The sequence below is a fragment of the Notothenia rossii genome (assembly GCF_949606895.1).
Source record: "Notothenia rossii genome assembly, chromosome: 11".
NCBI classification, from domain to species: Eukaryota; Metazoa; Chordata; class Actinopteri; order Perciformes; family Nototheniidae; genus Notothenia; species Notothenia rossii.
This window is the reverse complement of record NC_136910.1, coordinates 9,927,130-9,947,928: the sequence shown is the minus strand read 5'-3', so window position 1 is coordinate 9,947,928 and position 20,799 is coordinate 9,927,130. Positions and strand designations below refer to the sequence as shown.

At 40.8% G+C, this 20,799-nt stretch overlaps 2 protein-coding genes across 2 annotated transcripts; one reads left to right on the top strand and one right to left on the bottom strand.

The window, feature by feature from the left end:
- Positions 1-854: 854 nt before the first annotated feature.
- atp2a1l (ATPase sarcoplasmic/endoplasmic reticulum Ca2+ transporting 1, like) lies at positions 855-12,333 on the top strand. The gene is made up of 24 exons (XM_079657136.1): positions 855-1,074; positions 2,040-2,057; positions 2,385-2,467; positions 3,651-3,755; positions 4,402-4,540; positions 5,218-5,298; positions 5,387-5,472; positions 5,559-5,856; positions 6,415-6,581; positions 6,668-6,756; positions 6,855-6,957; positions 7,146-7,277; positions 7,424-7,540; positions 7,642-7,860; positions 7,951-8,062; positions 8,881-9,104; positions 9,207-9,427; positions 9,513-9,715; positions 9,798-9,883; positions 10,379-10,512; positions 10,605-10,722; positions 10,841-10,958; positions 11,206-11,238; positions 12,017-12,333. The coding sequence occupies exons 1-23, from the start codon at positions 957-959 to the stop codon at positions 11,226-11,228; spliced, it is 2,994 nt and encodes a 997-aa protein (XP_079513262.1). The 5' UTR covers positions 855-956; the 3' UTR covers positions 11,229-11,238; positions 12,017-12,333.
- Positions 12,081-19,676, bottom strand: sult1st6 (sulfotransferase family 1, cytosolic sulfotransferase 6). The gene is made up of 7 exons (XM_079657150.1): positions 18,479-19,676; positions 17,890-18,018; positions 17,446-17,543; positions 16,278-16,404; positions 13,992-14,086; positions 13,737-13,917; positions 12,081-13,018 (listed from the first exon to the last, which is right to left on the bottom strand). The coding sequence occupies exons 1-7, from the start codon at positions 18,663-18,665 to the stop codon at positions 12,906-12,908; spliced, it is 930 nt and encodes a 309-aa protein (XP_079513276.1). The 5' UTR covers positions 18,666-19,676; the 3' UTR covers positions 12,081-12,905.
- Between the last annotated feature and the right edge of the window lie 1,123 nt (positions 19,677-20,799).

Sequence of the window (20,799 nt, the reverse complement as noted above, 5' to 3'; positions counted from 1 at the left end):
CCTTCCTTTCCTCATAAAAAAATAGGAATAAAACTTGATCCTTCTGTATCTGCAGCTGGGGCTTTTCCTCTGCAGTGCAATAGTGTGACACTCTGGCTCTCCTCTCGGCATTCCTGACCCGTACTCATCATTCCTCCACTACACACTCACTTTTCCTGATCATTCCCACGTCTTATTTAACTGGGCTTATTATCAGTTCTGTTATTATGCGTGGGTCTGCAGAACCTAAATGTGCATGTGTTGACCAGAGGAGCTGATGCAGTTTTTGTATCTGACATGACCTTTGAACTTTATGTGTCAATTGGCAGACATGCATGACTCACATTCTCAAAAGCAAAAGTGCCAACTAATTATTGTACTAAATGATTCTTCCACTTCTTCAATCTCTCACTAGCGTCCTCCTCTCTCTCCGCGGCTCGGCCACCTTTCCTCAGCAGAAACCAGTTGAGCTGTCACTCAATGCCCCCCCCCCGCCCCCCCTCCCCTTCTCCTCCCCTCTGGATGATCTCCTGTCTCACTCTCTCACCTTCTCCCTTCGTCTTATTCCACTGACCATGCATGTTCCAAAAACAGATCTCATTTTCATCCATGGTGCACCCCCTCCCCTTCACCACCACTCTCCTGCATTACCCCCCACCCCCCCTTTCCAAATCCAAGTCTTGTCTTCAGTTCCTGTCCAAGTCCAACATCTCACCCCCCCATTGCCCCAACTCAACCCCCCCCCCCCCCACCCCCCCCCCCACCCTCGCACCCACCATACCTTCCCATGCTGGAATTCTGGGGGCGTGTGTCAGGGGGGTGTCCACCAATCCTGAGCCCCTTGGTGGTATAAAACCATGAAAAAGTATGCAGACATTCGCTCTTTCTGTCAGATCAGAACTCCTGAATAGGAGTGTGCCAGCTTCTAGGTGAGGGTGGTGGAACAAGGGTGAGAATTGAACGTCTAATCTGAAAGGATGGAGAACGCACACGCAAAGGGTACGGCAGAATGCCTGTCCTACTTCGGGGTCAATGAAGAATCTGGGCTCACTCCCGACCAGTTCAAGAAGAACCTGGAAAAATATGGCTTTAATGGTGAGACTGCGGGCATTGGGGAGGGGTTGGAAGCCTTCTGAAAGTTAATATTTGGCAATTAGGCCACATAGAGAAACTTCTCACTTCACAGTTAAAGAAAAATGAATGTTTTTATGCATTTTTAATATTTCACAAAGTACATTTGCTTGGATAGTTTGTGGAGATGTGAGTAAGTGGAGATACTTGTTGAGTTGGGCTGAGATTTTGCATGAGATGCCTTTTTAGAGAGGATTTGCAACAGCTGGTAGAAATGCAGGGACATTGAGAAGCAGAGACTTTGAGGGCTTTGAAGAGCTATTTAAAGATGGCCAAAGAAGATGGCTGTAGAGCGAGAGAGACAGGTGATGGCTCAAGAAGCTTCCTGGGTGATATATGGAGCAGGCGTTAACAGGAGAGATGGATAATTTTAGGCCGGGGATAAAGAGGAGGTGCCTAGATGGCTTACTTCCTAAATGATCCTTAATATGATTGCTAATCAATACCCAGTGGAATGGCAAGATAGATAGTGAATACTGTAATATGTGATTACCTCTAAAGCATTTTTGTTTCTACAGCAATGTTTCTGTAATCTTGGAACATTTTATTCAGCTGCCATTTGATGTAATGTTTATTTTTTCTTAGAATTAAGGAATTTATAAAGTTAGAGGCAGTGCAGGGAGGTTTCGTTTGGTCTAGTTCAGTCAAAGCTGATACAGTACAATGGATTTTTTTTATCATACAGCGCTTATAGCATAAAGCAAGTACATTTTTGTTGTAAAAGATGGAAGTTAGAGAATGTGAGAAACCGAATATCTTAAAGGTAACATTTATCATTTTCTACAACGAAGTTTAACTTTTTCTGCCAAAGTTTTGATGAAAATGTTAATTGAATAACACCATGTTTCTTCTCTTAATATTATTCGTTTTAACTCAACATCCTTTTTTTTCTTCTCTTTCTCTTCCTTCACCTTGGTGTCCATCTCCAGAGCTGCCCGCTGAGGAGGGTAAGTGTCTATCCAGCCACATTTACAAGGTTCTTGAATCCGAACAAGAGCCTACAGACACCTAATTCAACCCAGATATGAGGACCATCATTAATGCTCTCAAAAGGGTTGTAAAAGTAATACATTCAGGCAGCAATTTGATTGTGTGATGCCTACATGCTAATGACATACAACTACCAACACATATCTGAAAACTGGATTCCCCCATACATGATATACTCTAAACTCTTCCCTTTGGACCCAAATACACTTTCACATCCAGTAATATCATTCATTCTGTGATAATTATCCCTTGACTTATATTCTCTGTCCTTCTGTCTCGCTCAGGTAAGAGCATCTGGGAGCTGATCAGTGAGCAGTTTGAGGACTTGCTCGTCAGGATCCTGCTGCTGGCTGCCTGCATCTCTTTTGTAAGTGAACAAGTGTTAATAGTTATTTTTTAATCAGATCAGCAATTCTAAACTCTGGCCATTCCTGTCATGTTCCTTTTAAAGACAAGTAACGGCAGTAGGATTTGTAGTCGACATGATAGTAGCAACACATTCCACCAGACACTGACACCACGTGGGATCAGACACTTTACTGTTATCTAGTAAAGAACAGGTGCACACTTTTACAATTCATATTTAGAAGAATAAACTTCTGAATGTCACAATTACATTTTTGGCACAATAACCATTTTAGATAGCCATCTTAAAAACAGGTCATTAAAATCCATTTCACTTTAAAACCCACCACACTTGCTCTTACAGTAGTACAAAAAAGCATGCAGCAGTTGATCATTCATGTCTGGACACTGTGTCCAGATAACTCCTTATCCCCCTCCACCCCTCCATTTATTTTTGAGGATGACAACTTGAGAGGAGGGAGACAGATTGCAAGCTTGTAGGAGGTGTATTAATTCCTATACCCAGCTTTCACCCCTTCGAGCAGCTGTCATGATGGCCTTAGAAGGCGAATATTGAGGAGCCAGTGAGAGATGGGGGTCAGGGAAGTATAGGGGGGCTGAGGGGGTTTATTTTAAGAAAGCCCCAAGCTGAGGAGAGAAACTGAATCCTTCGGGAAAGGTCAAGCCTGAAACACGGAACGGAGGGCCTCCACAGAGAGAGGGTTGAAGTCAGAAGGAGTAACGGGACACTGAGATCAAATTAGGGACCATTATGTAATTATATTATGACGTACTAATATCAAAATAACAGGCATTAACACTTGGAAAGATGGGAACTGACAAGGCCTGAATAATTACGCCTTTAAATCATCACACCTTTTTTTGTTATTACAAACTACTGTGAAACATGCTAAATGCATACTCGTGTTTAATGCCCACAGAGAGCCTCCACAATTCCTTCAAATGTATCCCCTTCTTTTTCAGATTCAACACATTTTAGAGAATATTTCAAAGCTGGAAGACTATTCTAATTCAGGCCCAATCCAAATGTTTAAACACTAGTTTATGTTCATTTAAAGTACATTATATACAGATTGGGACATATTTGCACATTGTTTCTCAGGAGCGGTTTGGCCCACTTTCACTGTTGTCTCCACTTGTGTGCCCACACCAACACTGATTTCTTCTTTATGCTCTGACCTCAGGTGCTGGCCTGGTTTGAGGAAGGTGAAGAGACCGTCACCGCCTTCGTGGAACCCTTCGTCATCCTTCTTATCCTTATCGCTAACGCCATTGTTGGAGTATGGCAGGTCAGTGACGAGGCCCGGCACATGGGCAATAAGATGATGACAGAAAGTACACTGGCTCCAGTTACTGCTGTGCCTTATACCCAGGATCAGTTGCTCAACTGGACTAGTTGCTCTCAAGTTAATGTTACAACATAGAGTAAATATTTTGTAAACAACATAAGTAGACTCTAATTTTAATTTTAGAAGATAGATATGATGTAACCAGCAGACAGGTGTTAGATGATTCACTTTATGCAATTCATGCTCTTCGAATCAAATAGCAGAATTTAATTTGGTTACCTTTTTTGAGAAAATGACACCCATCCAAATATTATCTCTGGGCCCAGTTGTTATTTATAACATATTTTAAATAGATCCGGGCACCACTGTCCACACAATAACTGGTATGTTTGGGGGGCAAAAAAATATATATTATCGTAATATTATATTATATTTATCGTAACTTAAGATCATACATATTACGTACTCATTCGTCATCAGGATGTTGTATATCAATGTTTTGACTCAAATCCTGCTAGAGGACGTTCAAGGGTAAAAATGTGTTTTTTTTATAATTGTATACAAATGTATACTTCTTTATCAAACTGAACCCCCTGTTTTGTTGTGACTTTTAAATGACTGTTTATTCTGTCTGTGTGTGTCCCAGGAGCGTAACGCTGAAGACGCCATCGATGCTCTCAAGGAATACGAGCCTGAGATGGGCAAGGTTTACCGCGCTGACAGAAAGAGTGTGCAGCCGATCAAGGCCAGACAAATTGTCCCTGGTGACATCGTTGAAGTCTGTGGTAAGAAATGCCAAGATTTATCATTTTTAAAAGTACAACCTGATCTGTAAATGAACAGATCTGTGGTAAAATCCCTGTTGTGTCCAATAGTCTTCACCATTTAATTTCAATGAGACAGTTAAAGACACCATTCAGCTTCAGGGTGTTGCTTACATTTCTGTTAAGGGAAAGGAAGACGGACACAAATATTCAGGATATATGTGACTGATAGCAAAGCTGCGTGTCTTTTTAAGGAAATATGAGTAGCACTGCTGTTAAAACATGCTGACTGAAGGAAATCCTGAGTATAAATACCCCCACTAGCACCTGCCACACCTCTTCTCCCCTAGCTGCCATTGCACACTTCTGTTCATTTGTCAGTGTACACCTGTTAAACCCCCCCCCCCCCCTCCTCCTCCTCCTCCAACATGTGTGGGTTATTCTCAATGGGCCTTTCAGTCAGTTTAGTTTAAATCTCATTATAAAATGTCATGAATTAAGCACAAAAAAGTTACTTAATTTAAAGAAACTTCAATTCTAATTTTAAATATGTGTGTCATTTGAAGGTTATGGAGGTGCAAGTGAAAATATACATATTCACTAGAGTTGCAATCATTTGATGTTAAATGTAAAAAATGATTTTATGAATCATTTATTTCAATACGTTTTACTGACGATTTCTCTGTTATTCCCAACAGTTGGTGACAAAGTCCCCGCTGACATCAGGCTTGTTTCCATCAAGTCCACCTGCCTGCGTGTTGACCAGTCCATCCTCACTGGTAAGCTTTCAAGAAACCTTAAATATGTGTTTTTTCTGTCCAAACTCTTTTGTCAGTTTTGATTAAATGTTGTGTTTTCCCCTCTCAGGTGAGTCCGTCAGTGTGATCAAGCACACTGAGGCTGTTCCCGACATGAGGGCCGTCAACCAGGACAAGAAGAACATGCTTTTCTCTGTAAGTGATTTACCAACATCAATGTATTATGTGTTTCAGTGTTTAGCCTTTATCCTTACCTATACCTGTACCTCTCTCCTCTGTAGGGCACTAACATCGCTTCTGGCAAGGCCATCGGTATTGCTGTCGCCACCGGAGTCTCCACTGAGATCGGTAAGATCCGTGACCAGATGGCTGCCACTGAGCAGGAGAAGACTCCCCTGCAGGCCAAGCTGGACGAGTTCGGCGAGCAGCTGTCCAAGGTCATCTCCCTGATCTGCGTTGCTGTATGGGCTATCAACATCGGCCACTTCAACGACCCCGTCCACGGTGGCTCATGGATCCGTGGAGCTGTCTACTACTTCAAGATCGCTGTGGCTCTGGCCGTGGCTGCCATCCCTGAGGGTAAGGGGAGCATGCCAATAACAGCAGAAAGTGACAGACAGACAGTAGTGTAAAGTAGATTTACTCAAGTACTATACTTAGGATCAATTTTGAGGTACTTGTACTTTACTTCAGTATTTCATTTTTGTTCTACCCTATTAGAATTCAGAGGTAAATAATGTACTTTAAGCTCCACTACATCACCACTTATGACTTTAGTAACACCCGGAGTAACATTCATTGTAAGCTACATTACAATATACACAGTTATTCAAACTAGCTGTAACTTTACCAGCTTTTATGACACTTTTAGGTTATTATCAAAAACATATACAATATATTATTCTGAAATGGGCCAATCTGCATAATGAGTACTTTTGGTACTTGAAGTATATTTTACTTTTTCTACTTTTACTTGAGCAACATTTTAATTTCAGGACTTTTACTTGTAACAAGTATTCCTACACTCTGGTACTTCTACTTTTAGTCAAGCACAAGATCTGAGTACCTTCCCCACCTCTGCAGACAGAGTGTTTGTGTTCCTCCACTGATTCACATTTCCCCTGATGTGTCTCTCAGGTCTGCCCGCTGTCATCACCACCTGCCTGGCTCTCGGTACCCGCCGTATGGCCAAGAAGAACGCCATCGTCAGAAGCCTGCCCTCTGTGGAGACTCTTGGCTGCACCTCCGTCATCTGCTCAGACAAAACCGGCACCCTCACCACCAACCAGATGTGTGTGACCAAGGTGGGTGACACACTGTTCACACTCAGAAAGGTGATTTTGTTGGTGACAGTTTGGCCTACAATTAAGATTGTGTCCTCCGCCCACAGATGTTCATCATCAAGAACGCTGAGGGCAACCATGTTGAACTTGATGCTTTCGATATCTCTGGCTCCAAGTACACCCCCGAGGGCGAGGTGTAAGTTGTTTTTCCTTGTTCAAACCCAGTATCAGGCACACATAAAAGTGCACTTGAACCGCCTCTCACTTATTTCTAATTGTTTCTCTTTTGTTCAGTTCCCAGGGTGGTACAAAGACCAACTGCAGCACACACGACGGCCTTGTTGAGATCGCAACCATCTGCGCCCTGTGCAACGACTCCACTCTGGACTACAACGAGGTAAAGTCATAAGGTCATGCAGGGTGCTTAAGATAAGATAAGACCTTTATGGATCCCCACAGGGAAATTAAGGCTCACCCAAGGGAATACACAAAAGGATAATAATTATTTTTAAAAATAAGGAAAATGTCAGAAATCCTGTGACTTTCCACAGATAATTAATCTGCATCCCCCCTTTATTTCTCCAGACCAAGAAGATCTATGAGAAGGTTGGTGAGGCTACTGAGACCGCCCTGTCCTGCCTGGTGGAGAAGATGAACGTCTTCAACAGCAACGTGAAGAACCTGTCCAAAATTGAGAGAGCCACCGCCTGTTGCTCAGTAAGTTTCCTCGCTCCATTTGCTACATGTTGTTGAATATTCCCATTTATGAGCAGTAGCTGGATGTGACAAGGTTGATCCAACCATCGCAAATCTATTACTTTGTACCAATCAGCCTTTCTAATAAAAAAACTTTTATCCAACAGGTTGTCAAGCAGCTCATGAGGAAGGACGTCACTCTTGAGTTCTCCCGTGACAGGAAGTCCATGTCCGTGTACTGCACTCCCACTAAGGGTGATGGTGGAGCCAAGATGTTCGTGAAGGCAAGTTGCTCGTCTCTTTCACAGCCTTTGATCAAACAGCTGCACTTTGGTGGTGAAGCATTCAAGTCAACATGAGATAATCGTGCTGTTTTCTACCACAGGGCGCCCCAGAAGGTGTGATTGACAGGTGCGCATACGTGCGTGTTGGAGCTACCCGCGTGCCCCTGACCGCCGCCATCAAGGAGAAGATGCTGAGTGTGATCAAGGAGTGGGGAACCGGGCGTGACACCCTGCGTTGCCTGGCCCTCGCCACCCGTGACTCCCCCCTGAAGATGGACGAGATGAACCTCGAGGATGCCACCAAGTTCGCCGATTACGAGGTGAGAGCCCAGCGCCTCCATAACGAGATGTGTGGATCTAACCTTGACTACATGTGAACACTTTGACTGAACTCATGCTTTTCTCCTCAGGTTGATCTGACCTTTGTTGGTGTTGTGGGTATGCTGGATCCCCCCCGTAAGGAGGTCTGCGGCTCCATCGAGCTCTGCAGAGCTGCTGGAATCCGTGTCATTATGATCACTGGTTAGTATTATGGGCTGGAAGGATTATCAATTCAGAAATGTGCCGTCATTTTAGATTAGACTAGATTTGATAGATCTTTGTTGTCATTGCACAGAGAACAAGTGCTAATATAACGAAATGCACTTAGCATCTAACCAGATGCCATGAAACAAGTTAAGTTCAGTTTATTTTGTAACATAAGTGTATACATGGAAGATATAAACCAACTTAAGTATTGACAGTACATTCAAACTAAAACTAAGATATAAATAACCAATGAAAAATAGTGTTAGTAAACTTGAACTAACTTAAAAAATGATATACATATTATGTAGGAAAAGAGAAGGACCACAACAATGATATTGTGTGCTACAAAAACAAGGCAAAATAAATACAAATTCATTTCAATTTAAATATGTCACTAGAATTGAAAATAGGAGACAGCATGAATTTTGGTTAAACATACTAGACATTCCAGTAGATGGTGCCATTGCAACACACTTTTACAACTATGTATTTTCTATGTATATGCAGCTACATACTATTGAGATATAGCCGACTATATAAAATATTATCACTAATTATATAAAAACAACTACATTCAAGCAGATTATAACCTTGTGTTCTCTTGTAGAACAATGATTAATGAATTATATATTTTATATAAGATTTTTTGCCATTTTTGAGTAAGGAAAATGTATAATCTAAATTAAACCAAAGTGTAAAGTTTAATATAAAGTTATTATTGTGGGTTTTGAATTTGATCAAAAATACACTGTAACCCTAATCCTAGAAACATTCATTTCACTTCACTAAACCTCTCCTCCTCCATATTCCAGGTGACAACAAGGGAACCGCCATCGCTATCTGCCGTCGTATTGGCATCTTCAGCGAGGATGAGGATGTTGAAGGAAAGGCCTACACCGGACGTGAGTTTGACGATCTGCCCCTGGAGCAACAGACCATGGCCGTGAAGAGAGCTTCCTGCTTCGCCCGTGTGGAGCCATCCCACAAGTCCAAGATTGTTGAGTTCCTTCAAGGATTCGATGATATTACTGCCATGGTAAGAGCACAGTGTGTTGGTGGCTTTGTGTCAGGTTATTTGTCCGTACATGTGTTTTGTTTGAGAGTAGTTGAACTCATGCATCCTTTCCTCCCTCCATAGACCGGTGATGGTGTGAATGATGCCCCTGCCCTGAAGAAGGCCGAGATCGGCATCGCCATGGGCTCTGGCACTGCCGTTGCCAAGTCTGCCTCTGAGATGGTCCTGGCTGACGATAACTTCTCTTCCATTGTGGCTGCTGTTGAGGAAGGCAGAGCCATCTACAACAACATGAAGCAGTTCATCCGCTACCTCATCTCTTCCAACGTTGGTGAGGTCGTCTGGTGAGTGGCTGAAGCACTGATTCATACACTTCAGCCTTTTCTCTCTGTCTCCATTTGTCTGATTATTATCCTTTTCTTCATTCAGTATCTTCCTGACCGCCGCCCTGGGTCTGCCCGAGGCTCTTATCCCCGTCCAGCTTCTGTGGGTCAACCTGGTCACTGACGGTCTGCCCGCCACCGCCCTGGGCTTCAACCCCCCAGATCTTGACATCATGGGCAGGCCCCCACGTTCCGCCAAGGAGCCCCTGATCTCCGGATGGTTGTTCTTCAGATATATGGTTATTGGTGGTAAGTAGGAATTTGGACGCCATGTTTGTACTCGGTTTGAAAAAACCCCGCCTACACTGACTCCGTCATGTCTCCCTCACAGGATACGTCGGAATGGCAACTGTTGGAGGTGCTGCCTACTGGTTCATCTATGACCCAGAGGGACCCGGTGTCTCTTACTACCAGCTGGTAATTTACCATTCTTTAATTATTTTAAAACATATTTCTTATTTAATCAACCTACATAACGAGCATACAACTTGAAAAAAACACACATATACAATTTCAATATACAATTGAACTTCTAATATTTTCATCTCATCATTTTTATAAAATATGTCTTGATTGTCTTCATAAACAGCTTTGATAATACAATAAAAAAATAAAGTAAAAAAGGAGAAAAGGATGACTCGACATTTGGCAATGCTTGTAATAATGGTGGTGTATATTTTAAAACACTAAAAGGACGTTTTCTTTAACGCTGTCTCTCCATTACGTTAACCTATGGGTCAGACTTATCCTTCTTGGCTTTTAAAAGCATAATATTCACTATGGAAATTAACTTTCTCTTCATCAAATCATTTAGAAGTAATCCAGTATGAAAAGGGCTGTATCTTAAGAAGAAGTTATCTTTCAAACACACTTACAAGCAGTCACTAAATAACCCCCCTCTCCTCTGTACAGTCCCACTTCATGCAGTGCTGCCCTGAGAACGAGGACTTCACCGGAATCGAGTGCTCGATCTTTGAGCATTGCGCTCCCATGACCATGGCCCTGTCTGTGCTGGTCACCATTGAGATGTCCAACGCTCTCAACAGGTAATGTTGAGTCACAAGAGATGATGACTCGTGTGGTTTTTCTCCAGGTAAACACAGACATTTATTAACTTTTTCTTTGTTCTTTTTTCAAGCTTGTCTGAGAACCAGTCTCTGCTGCGCATGCCCCCATGGGTTAACATCTGGCTGCTGATGGCCATGGCCCTCTCCATGTCCCTTCACTTCGTGATCATCTATGTTGACCCAATGCCCGTAAGTCAGCCGTCTTATATTGAAACATCGCCCTCTGTGACGTGTGCCTTTTGTCGTAGTTGCTCTCCGCTGTCGTCTCCCATCAGTTCTGACTCCTCCCCACTCCTTTTCCCCCCAGATGGTCTTCCATCTGACCCATCTGAACGTCGACCAGTGGTTGGTGGTCCTGAAGCTTTCCTTCCCCGTCATCCTTATTGATGAGGTGCTGAAGTTCGTGGCCCGCAACTACATTGATTGTAAGTAGTCTCTTTTTTTCTCACTCTAACATATTTGAACTTATACCTAAAATAACAGTTCTGTTTCATTTTTAAAAAAAACATAATTTTAATATATTAATACTATCATCTTTTTTTATTTATTTTCATTAATATTTTAACTTAATTCTTCTTCATCCCATAATATCCTCTCTTTTATCACTTCACCATGTTTGATAATGTCTGTTTTCATCTGCCTAATTCCACCCTTCCCTCATCATTAACTCAGACTCACCCGCCCCCCGCGTGTAACTACATCAAGGTATTCCACAACTCAAGTAATCTGTAGTTTGTGTGCATGTTGGTGTATCGTCTGTTTTGTCCCGTATGTTATTATGCCATCCGTCCTTAGCAGTGTCTACTTTATATATTATCACACTCCTGTTGATGGGGTTCTCTGGCTTCTCCCTTCTACTAAATGCATTCAACATCTGTCCCAAATTGACAAGGTGACATGATGACTAATGAATGTGGAGATCCTCAGAAGTCCTTCATCACCTCTGAGTTGCTGTTGTCTGTTGGTCGTTTCTGTCTGTAGGCAGGAGTGTGACCAATGCCTGATTTGTTACCACTTTTGTAAAAACGCTTGATATTGTTGGTGTCCCACAAAAAGCATAGCATATATAAACATAGAATAAATCATTTAGGATGCATCTACTTTGTTGTATTCATCAATAAGGGCTGGATAATAACCAGATAATGCATGACAGCAATTACATTAATAAACACTGTTTTGTTATGCTTAAATTGCAATGCACCTAACCTAATTATAAAAATACTTTCAAATGGGATTACCATGCTGTTTGTCCAAAATCACTACTCCAGTTTAGTTTGCTGCTTTCATTAGATTTGTATCTGAGTGAGACATTGTATGGGTTATTTTATAGGTAGCATCATGTTTTCTTAGTGATGTCTTGTTTGTCTGCAAATATATGTTTTATTTGATTTGTCAAAAGTGTCCTTGTCAGTATCGATTGTCAACCAAATCATGTTTCCCATAATCATGTCCTTCTCTAAAATATCCTATTTCTCTTCAACAGGTACAGAAAAAAATAAAAAATAGAGATGTAGAAGAAGAGGATCTTTAGGGTTGGAGAGAAAGAATTGGAGAGGAAAAGAGGAAGATCAAAACCAAAGAGGGCCAACCAATAGAAGAGAGAGGAGAAAACACAGGACAACTTGTGAAAGAAATAAACAAAACTTGTCAAGAAAATCTACATAAACATAGCCTCTATATAAGCAAGAAGATTTGATTAAAATGGCGGGAACTGTCCCTGTCGATAAAGTATTCAAATATTTAAGATTTTATTCTCAGAAATTAAAGTATGTATTAAAAGTGATTTTTTTGTTAAACTTGGATATTCTCAGCTGTTGTGTTTTTGTGTCCTCTGTCCATTTTCATATGATTGACTTTCCAGCTCATTACTTTTATTCTAGTCTTTGTTGCTCGTGTCTCGTGCAGCCTCCCTTCTCTGGCTGGGCTTTGTACAGTGTGGTGTAGGGTTGCAAAAGGACTTCATATGGGCAGAAAAAGCACATGCCTCCAGCTGCAAGTGCTCTCTACGGGCTCTATGCAAACAGACTGTTGGAGGTGTCATGTCATAAAATGGGCATGTCCACTCAGTCACAACACTTTTGGTCTTATATATTGTTTACGTGATAAGCTGCAATAAAGTGATGATTAAAAACTCACGTCCTTGTATCACGGAGCACATTTTTATTTATTCTTTAAACATACTTTTGAATGGTTTTCCTCTTAATCTAAACACTAGCAATTAACACCTGAGCTGAAACTTATTTATTTTTACTCTGCTGGTTTGGTTTTGAGCTCCTGTCAAATTTTCTGACAGTATTTCTGTCTTCCCTGAATCAGTACGTCATTCTTTGGTTTATAAGGCGGCATTAGTTTGGTATAAAACCCAACATCCTTTAGATGAGGGTCCTAAATGGTATATTGACGTCCTTCATCTTCTTGTCATAATCTTCGGCAAACATCTTTGATTGCTCGGGTGTGAAATGGTTTCTCCAATCCCCCACTTGACCTGAAAACGCAGAAGATAAAACAAAAGTGTTAGATATGAAGATCAATATACAGTTTGTGGAAATAAGCAATAATCTATGGTGCAAGTTCTTAAATGATTCCCCCAAATGGCGTTTATTGTTGAACAGAAGTGCTGCAACTTTCCTTATCGACTATGTTAATTGATTGTTTAGTGTAACAAATATTAGAAAACAGAGGAAATGTCCCACACTAACAATCCCCAAAGACAAAACTTTAAAAATTACTATAATACATGAAAAAAAAAACAATAACTAAAATACTCTCATTTTAATATCCAGTCTAAAGATAATAAATCCAGCTTTGTTCACCGGTGGTCATTGTTTATTAAATTAAAAAGTGAATAATGCTCTAGGGGGTGCTGCTGTGTTGTACACAGTTAAGGAAAGTACAGGGAGAACAGAATATTACACAACATATTAAAAGGGTAGTGTTTTCTTTTTAAATAATATTGGCAGCTTAAACAATTTTATTATTATAAGGTATTCGTGGTATTTTGTCAGCCCTTCTCGCTGTGTGTTAACAGACGTGAGAAGAGGTGTAAATTATATATTATTCCCTCAATGCAGATCACTCTTTCACTTTTGAAACCTGGGGCTTCAAAGGTGTTACATGTTCAGACTTGCTCATACCTTTATTATTATTATTATTATTATTATTATTATTATGACCAATATATGGTTTTGGATTGACTGAGGCACCTTTTCTCATGAAGGGGGAGACGGAGTTATCAAAAACATGCGTTGGGATGCAGGAGTAGTTGGCCATGGGGTTCTCCTTCATTATCTCAAAAGAAGTGAGCTGCACAATCCGGCTGATGACCTCATCCGAGAGCGACAGGTCCAGGTACTTCATGATGCGCTCCACCTCGCGCCGAGGATTCTGGGAGAACAAACGTGATGGTAAGAGTTTGTACATCATGCTTTGTATTACAGAGTCCATTGGGTTCTCTGTACCTCTTTCATGTCCTCATAGAAGAGGTACAGGATGTTCCTCTTCTCTCTCTCCTTCCAGTAACCTTTCACATGGTCGTACCACGAGCCCCACGCCACTGCAGAGACAAAATGCATCAATCATTGTTCATGGTAACAGGCCAGTAAAAGTTAAGTTGTTTTTTTATGTACTTATCTGCATATCTATCATAAGTCATTGACTTTTGGGTTACCAGGTTGTTCTATTAAATGGGGCGAAGCCTGCGAGCTAGTTCAGGCAGTCAACTCGAGCACTTATGCTGCATTCATACATAACGCCCCTTGCCACTCTACAACCAACCAAACAGAGTTCTCCTAATACGCCGCTCTATTTAACCTCCCAGATATCTCTCTATGCATTGCTTGCTGCTGCTATGCTGCAGTTACTCTACGTCGCTGCTGCTTGCCTGCCCCACCCCCACCCCAGCTTCCACCTGTAGGCTCTGGGGGTTAGTTATTTAATCATCACTCATCGTGCTATGTATATCTGTAGAGTGGTGAGACCAGTGGCGGAGCTGGGGAGTGGATGGGAGTGGCCACGGCCACCCCTAGCTGAATCCTGGCTACCCTATTGGCCACCCCAAACACCCTCACCACGGGGGCCTAAACAATTTTAGAACATTAAGAAAAAAATGTTTAAGTAACCTTTCATCATTCATCAATAATTAACATTAATAGGACGTTATATTGATAATGTACTCACTAAACTTACAATTCATTTAACTTATTTTCTTCCAAAAGTTAATTTTCCAAAGCCTCTGTACACCCCCTTCTATTTACATGTAATGGTTTGGTCCTGCCTCCAAACTCGGTGCAGCACCGCTGGCACTTTCTAGCAGAGAGTGAGAGCATGTTAGGAGCAGGGATGGTAGTACTTAGGTGTGAACCATGTCTCAACGACTCACAAAGTCAGGCTTACAAAATAGAAAAGAAAGGAGAGAAAGAAAAGAGAGAGGGACTAAAGGGCGACAGTATGTCACCCAGTTTTTCAAAGAAAAGGTGGGTGTGGTCTATGAGTGGTGGAAATATGTCTGTTAGCTACGCGTAGTCCATTGTAAATAATAATTGTAATGTTTTTTTTTTACTAAGCTGACATTAAGTACTGTTAATATCTATACAGGTTTTTAATTTCACTCCTCTTTTAGCTGTCATTTAGTAAATGCAGGTACATTTTTAGCAGCTATTCAAACTAAATCAGTTGTCCCTCCCCCTGGTGCCAGGACTAACAGATCCATCTCTAGGCTCAGCAGCCCTGTCCCCCCATAAGTGTTATATTTTCACAGCTCAGTGTCAGTAAATATTGTGCAGTTAGTATTGGACTACAAGATAGATGCAAGCCTGTACAGGTAGAGTTATTTAAAACATAAATCAGTGGGTTGGGTTCTGGAGGTGTGGTTACAGCAAGTGTGCTTGGTTAGCGTGGCCTGGGCCTGGTTCATATAATAGTGATTTCAATGCCACCCCAAAATGATCACTGCTTCCATCCTGGCCACCCCACTGAAAATGTCCTGGCTCCGCCACTGGATGAGACCCGAGCCTAGACGCCAAACTCAACTATATGCTGCTTCTAATAAACATGTTAAAGAAAAACGTGAGTTGTCTGACTGAACTGATTAACAATGGGCCTCCAAGCACAGATTTGCAAAAGGCCCCACTGCCTCTCCTACACAAAAGCAAGAGACTAGTTGTTCAGCCTATTTTTGTTTGAGTTATAGTTATTTTGTGTCTCTTTGCAGCCTTTGTATGTAACTTTGTAGTTGCTTTGAGTCTGTTTACATTTTTTAGGGCCAGGGAGAACACTTACCTTCTGGGACATGGCCGAAGGGAACCTGGATCAAAGTCCATTTATTAATAACCTGTTAATATTTACAACTGCTGGCTTAATTTTTTACTACAATAACCTTCATAAAAATATTTCCTACTGATAACTTTTGCTGTTTGCTAAATCTGTCATGATTCTCTGCAGGTTCACAATAGTCCATGGGCTATTTGAGTTGAAGTTGAAATGATTTGTTAGGTCTTAGGAAAAATGTTGTTCTGATTGGCTTTACCTTTAACATGCAGCTAATCCTGTCATGTTGGTTGTTGGTTGATACCACGTTTCTCACAGGGCGTCATGGATTGAAGAACAATTTGATATTTCAATTTGTAAGGCTTCGAGTGGGTTAATGTTGTAGAATGGTGGTAATTCACGGACGCTTTGTGCAAACCATAGCAAGCAGTTTGAATAAAGGTGACTTGACCCACAGGAATGTGACATAATCTACTTACACTCTGCCCTCATGAACTTGGATATGTATCCCTCCCAGGGTCCTGGCTCAGGCTGGGTCTTATTCATACAGTCAAAGTGGTAGTAGCTCACCATGTTGTCTTTGGCATTGCGTGCCACGTAGATCGTCTTTGAACACAATCAGCAGGGAGATTTAAAAAGGGATTAGCAACAACAATGCAGAAAATCAGTTATATGGCATTGTGTTGTTCACCTCTCACCCAATTGTTATGCTTTATGTGGTTCCCAAACTTTTTCTATCAGGTCCCCCCTTTGGAGAAAAAAAAAGTCGGGCCCCCCCAACACAAGTCAGGCTCAGTGGCGGCACCAGAGATTTATTTTGGGGGTGCTGTGGGGTAGCTTGACGTTTCATAGAGGGTGCTCAAACATTTAGGGTTTCCCATTAATGTACCGGTCACTACAGTGGAATTTTCTACTGCAACAATCCCCACGCAAATACACAGTGTACCCGCAACAGATACAATGAAGGCTCGATAATCAGCTCACGGCATATGCTCACTGTAAACAGATTTACTTTTTCTTTATGGATATTTTACAAATCACCCTTTTAAACTTTATTCTTTTTTTACTGTCATATAGTATTTCATACCTGTTTTTCATTTATTCTCTTATATTTTTATAACTATAATGATCATATAAACGTGTGCCTCGGAAATAATTGTTTACATTAATGGTGACAAAAACGTTTGAGACCCACTGAGATAACACTGAGAGAGTCCTTTAGTTCACTGAGTCTCTCAGGAGAGGACTCTCCTCCACTTTGTTGTTGAAAAAACTCCTTATAGCCGTTAGCGGAGCTCACTAGCACCAGAAGCTAACAACAACGATCTCCGGTACCGGTGCGCTCTCTCTCGCTCGCTCACGCACAGAGCCGAGCTTTAATGAAACACAGAGACCCAGACGTAATAGTACTGTATCATATTATTTTCGAATCAATATTTTTTCAAATTATGATTATTTTTATTTTATTTATTTTTTTAATAACCATTTTTCCTCCTGGTCTCTCACGCCCCCCTGTCATTCCTCTGTGCCCCCAGGGGGGGCGCGCCACCCACTTTGGGAACCACTGCTTTATATCAACCTTTATGGTCCCATTTAAGACAGTTAAATTCACTGCGGGACTTTGCACTTATAGTCTGACAGTCTTACCTTGCACTTGTTTTCCCAAAATGCAGGAGGCACCAACTGAAAAGGCAGATGTGTCTTGATGATTCTTGGAGGATCCATGTTCTTCATGAGATCAATACCTTCAACATGAGGTGAGGGAACAAGATTTTAGCAAAGAAAAACTCATTAATTCAATTGTATGCTTATGTTTGTGAGAGTGAGTCCCACTCTTAGCATGAATGAACGTTGCTAAATCATAGATAAAGCAGGTTTTGACTACAGTAGCCTACCATTGGGGCAAGAAAGATTTGTATGGGTTAATATGACATTTCTCCTGGAATTGATTGGTAACATGGCAAAGAAGGACCTAGTTTGACGATGTATTTGGAAGTCATAAATGAAGTTTAGCGTTAGCTGCTGGAGCAAAGTGCTCTTGAAGATGGACTTCATTCAATTGTAAAGTAACATAACCACATGAATTCACACCTGATGGGATTGGTGGCGGGGAGACAATCTCAAGGAAAGGGCTGCGTGCCGGTGTTGGGGCTCGTTTACAGGCATCAGCATCTCCGTTGTGAAGAAGCAGGTCAACGATTTCCTGGGTCCATGTGGTCCCTAATGTGCCAGGAACACAAATTAACTCTGATTTATATAAAGATACTTTCCTTGTATTAAATTGCACCAGTTTGGGGTCAAATACCGGCTTACTAGTTTATGTACTTTTCCTTAAATAACTGTTTAGTTAGCGGAAAGAAGTATTATTTACTTTGGTCAAAGTAGCAAAACTACACTGTGAGAAACGGTCAAAAGTACAAAAGTATCAAAGTGAAGTTACTCATGAGTATTTCACTAATATATATTAAAATTGATCATTATAATGGCAATGGGTGTTTTGCTGTTGTAGTTTGTCAAGAAGGAGCAATATCTAACATCCATATAGCCATAGTGTTGTGTAGTTTTATTCATAACAACGCTTTATAATCACAGAACAACATTTTCTAAAGAAATACATGACACAAAGAAATGACCCTGATCCAAACTGATTTCTTTATAGACCTGAATTGGAGTGGCCTACCTGCTTTGGGGTAGGTGGCGATGAGGATGTCTGAGGGGTCAGGACGGAAAGCCCAGATAATGTCCCAGCTGTTGGCAATATGGTTCATGAGAGGAATTCCTCTGACTGGGAGCAGAGGGAAGCGATACAAAGAGCTGCTCGCCCTCTCAATGGATTCATGGTACGACAACTTTTCCTCACCAGCCATGACTGCAGTTTAGGTAGTAAAGGAAACTAAAATCCAGAAACCAAAATGTTTCAGAAAAGGCTCGGTACGATGGTTCCTCCTGAGGTAGCTCCTCTCTTTTGTGGCTTTTGGTCCTTTGTCAAACATTCATATACCAGCTCTCTGCAAATCGTTTCCTGATTATCACTGTTTACATGTCCTGGTCACTCTTTCATCATCTCTGCCATGTGTCCTTATCTGTTGGCAAGGAACCAATTGGTGTGGTCTCATCTGGATTTTCCTGTTTTTTCTCACAGGTTCAGAAAACAATCCCTCCTTAACTCCAAGGTAAGGCTTAAGTGCTCCAGTGACTCTTTCTTTCTGTTTTTGTAAGCTGTTTGCACAAGGTTCTTGTTTGTCTGCGATCACTGGAACATGACACAGGCAGACCTACACCAAGGAGCCCTTATTCAACATTCCCAGTTACGTAGGAACTCCATTTGTTAAAAATACTGAACTGCTTGAACTGTAATTAGTGGAAGGGAAAAGGGAGGGATTTATAAATCCCCATTCAATACATTTGGGTAACTTACATCACAAACAAAGAATAGAAAAGATTGATGAACATTCAATTTGAGAGTTCAGCAACTGAGTTAATAGAAAATAGTATTTTTGTCGGACAAAATGTTGATAATATCCCACTGAAACACACCTTTGGACTCAAACTTTTATAGCAAAAATAAAAACACCCAACGGCAGTAAAAGAAAACTTTTTTACAAAGGTCTGTTGCTGGCTTTCAGCTTTTACAAGCTTGCAAAGTTGAAACCTTTTAAATGACACAAGGAGCACTCTGTTCAATCTGAAGCGGTGTATTTAGCATACACATTCCAGGATTTACAAACTCAATTTCCTGCTGAAGGTAGAAACAATATTTTTCACAGAAAACAAGGACCTCACTGACAGCCAGGTCTGTCTCAGAATTTTGTGAATCTCAGGCCATATTGATGCATGTGATAAGATGTTTACCACTTTTTCTCTATCCAATTACATTTTGTACAATCCCTCCCAAAAAATGGCTCTTAATACATTTAAGAGAATTTTTTATAATACCTGGAGATTGATTTATCTTCTAACTTTGTGAGTTAATATAGTATTTATTCTATTATTTCACTTAGATTAAAAATGTCATGTTCATATTTTCAATTCTCAATAAGTTTATATGTGTGTTTATCTAAAATGCGATGTCTAAAAACAAATCCAAAGATAACAAATATAAAGGTTCACTTCGGATTGGCATTCACTGCGGTCTCCAAGCCTAGCAGGGTGATGATTATCCCCTTGAAGAACACTGAGATATAATAAGTTACTTGTGAGGAATAACAGTGATGTCAAGATATCAACTTAATTATTTACAGTGTCATAGATCACAAAAAGTACCAAACAATAATTTTGGAAGCTTTGTAGAAATAGTCTTAATCTGTTTAATTTGAAGGTCAAATGTCCGAAATGTTGTTTAATCTCCTTAAACTTCTCTCACCTCACATGTACTTGGGCATGTAGCCCAGTGCTCAGGCCGGGCCAGATTCATTAACTCAAATAAAAAGTATCTCACTAGGTTGTATTTGGCATTTGAAGGCAACCGTTACACACGATAAGGATCAGGATTTACACCAAAAAAACAATGACCATGTAATCTGATCAGACATTGGTTGTTGGTATGTTGATGTTAAACTGTCAGGGTAACCATTTTCTTTAGAAGATTAAGTCTTAAGACACACATTTGGGTAAATTAATTTCCACAGAAAAGGTTAAAATATATTTATTTAGTTGTACACAGGGCTACTTTTTTTTCATCAACATTTTTCAAAATACACTATTATTTGCTGGATGATAACATGTTTCATGCTGTCACCCTACTATCATTTCCCCTTTTTATATTTGAATTACTGATTTGCAAGACATTTTACCTACATTCCCCTGTACATTAAGTCCAAAATGTCTACCACGATCTATATAGCCTACATTTAATATTATGTTTACATTCACTGATGTGCAATGTTATGTGCCAGAAATTAATTTCTGTATGCGTTTTGGCCTATCTTAACTAAGGCCTACCCTATTTAATGTCATATATTCTCTATTTGGTTTATCTTGGGTGATTAAGAAGCATATGTA